At 41.8% G+C, this 2,531-nt stretch overlaps 1 protein-coding gene across 1 annotated transcript; it reads left to right on the top strand.

Moving 5' to 3' along the window:
• Window positions 1-1,136: 1,136 nt before the first annotated feature.
• LOC142163929 (uncharacterized) lies at window positions 1,137-2,531 on the top strand. Its single transcript, XM_075221084.1, has 2 exons — window positions 1,137-1,291; window positions 1,955-2,531. The coding sequence occupies exons 1-2, from the start codon at window positions 1,137-1,139 to the stop codon at window positions 2,529-2,531; spliced, it is 732 nt and encodes a 243-aa protein (XP_075077185.1).

The following is a 2,531-nucleotide window of genomic DNA, read 5'->3' as shown; positions in this document are numbered from 1 at the left end:
AGGATTCATCGGAATCCTATTAGGTTCCGAGATATTTTCATGTAACAAAGGAGACGGATGCGACCAAATCAATCGCAGAAAAACTCATGCAAGTGCCCTGTTCGAGGAATATTTAGAAAGGAAGTTTCATCTAGGGACAGGGTTAAATCCCAAGCTCAGGTTAGAATTTATAAGTGTTCTTAAAGCTAATGTTGAATACTTTGCGTGGTTGCACTTGGATATGATAGATATTCCGTTAGAGGTAACGGTCCATAAGCTAAGTCCAGATCCAAACTTTCCACCGGTAGGCAAAAGAAATGCCCGATAGCGGAGGTCAGGAACAAGTTTGTTAAAGAAGAGGTAACTCGACTACTCAATATCGGTTTAATCCGAGAGGTAAAGCATCCAGAATGGTTAGCCAATATAGTTGTAGTACCCAAAAAGAATAAAATATTCAGGATGTGCATAGACTATAAAGATCTAAATAAGGTGTGCCCTAAAGACTCGTTCCCACTGCCAAACATTGATCAAAATGATTGATGCGATGATCAGACACTAGTTGATTGATGCGATGATCAGACACTAGCTGATTGATGCGATGATCAAACACTAACTGATAAGTTTCCTTTATGCTTACTCCGGATACAACCAAATCAAGATAAATACGGAGGATCAGGAAAAAACTTCTTTCATAATAACCTATGGCACATATTGCTATAATGTGATGCCTTTTGGGATTAATAATGCCGCAGCCATATTTTAGAGGCTCGTTTATAAAATGTTTGAGGATCAGATATGCAAAACAATAGAAGTATATATTGATGACATGTTAGTCAAGTCTTTGAATGTAGAGATCATTTGAAACACCTCCAAGAGACTTTCGAGATTCTGAGGAAGCATAACATGAAACTCAACCTGGAGAAATGTGCGTTTGGGGTTGGTTACGTTAAGTTCGTGGGGTTCCTAGTCTTGTAAGGAGAGATAGAGGTAAATCCCGAAAAATTCAATTCTATCGAGGACATTCCAAACCAATTGATAAGTGTGAAGGAATTACAGAGGTTGACCGAAAGGTTGGCGGCTCTAAGCAAATTCATTTCAAGATCCTCAAAGAAGTGCCATCACATCTTTTCACTTCTGAAAAAGAAGAAAGATTCCGAATGGACTCTGGAATGCCAACAAGAATTGAAAGACCTAAAAAGGTACCTATACATCCCCCTGTTACTGTTAAAATCAGGGGAAGGCGAGTATTTGTTAATATATCTGGCGGTCTCGGAAGTAGTAGTAAGTGTTGTTTTGTTCTGAGAGAAATAAGGTACACAATTTCCAGTTTACTACATTAGTAAAATATTGTCGGGAGCAGAAACCCATTATCCACATCTCAAAAAGTTGTCCTTAGCTCTCGTAGTTGCCTCTCGAAAGCTTAGGCCTTATTTCCAGTGCTACCCGATAACTGTCGTGATAACCTTTCCCTTAAGGAATGTCCTTCAAGAGCCTGAGTTGTCAGGCCGTTTGGATAAATGGGCAGTCAAAATTAGTGAATTCGACTTTGAGTATAAACCTAGGACTGCGATTAAGTCATAAGTTTTGGCCGACATTATGGCTAATTTCAGTCCCGGGTTAATGCCCTCGGCTAGTAAGGAAGCAGTGCTGTGTGGGAAACGACATCGGGAGTTTAGACCTTTTTTACGAATGGAGCATCCAATGTGAAATAGTCTGGTCTCGGGATAGTTCTAATCACACCCTCGGGGGAAACCCTGAGGAAGGCCATTAAAACTATTCTATTAACTAACAATAAAGTCGAGTATGAGGCTTTGGTTACAGGAATGGAACTAGCCTGGGGACTAGGCTCTGAGGTCATCGAAGTGAAATTCGACTCCCAACTGGTATTAGGCCAAGTGTATGAAATTTTCGACACAAAGGAAGAACGCATGCAATAGTATTTAAACAAGGTTCAGCCATTGCTTACACGATTTAGGGAATTGTCAATCATCCACATTCCAAGGGAGGAGAATGTGCAAGCAGATGCACTAGCTAATTTGGGTTCATCCACAGAAATAAAAGGACCTGATTCCGGTACGGTAGTCCAACTTTTACATTCGGCGTTGGATGTGGATGGCTACTTCGAGGTTAATTCAACCAACTTGGTCTGGGACTGGAGGAATAAATTCATCGAGTATCTTCGGTATGGTAAATTACCTGAGGACCCAAAGGCGTCCTGGGCACAATGGACAAAAGCAGCACGCTACTGCCTCGTAGCTGGGCAGTTATATAGGAGGTCATTCCAAGGACCACTGGCCCGGTATCTAGGAGCCTCAGAAGCGGACTATATGATGAGGAAGGCCCATGAAGGAGTTTGCTGGAATCATTCTAGTGCAGACTCGTTAGTTCTGAAGTTGATCATGGCAGGTTACTACTGGCCCCAGATGGAACAGGACGCAAAGGCATTTGTTCGAAAATGTGACAAAGGTCAGCGTCATGCGCTGTTGGTGTATCAACCGGCAGAACTTTTGCATTCGGTGGCCATTCATGAAATAGGGGATGGACATAGTTGA

Source organism: Nicotiana tabacum, chromosome 9 (genome assembly GCF_000715075.1).
Source record: "Nicotiana tabacum cultivar K326 chromosome 9, ASM71507v2, whole genome shotgun sequence".
Classification (NCBI taxonomy): Eukaryota; Viridiplantae; Streptophyta; class Magnoliopsida; order Solanales; family Solanaceae; genus Nicotiana; species Nicotiana tabacum.
This window is presented reverse-complemented; position numbering and strand designations above follow the sequence as displayed.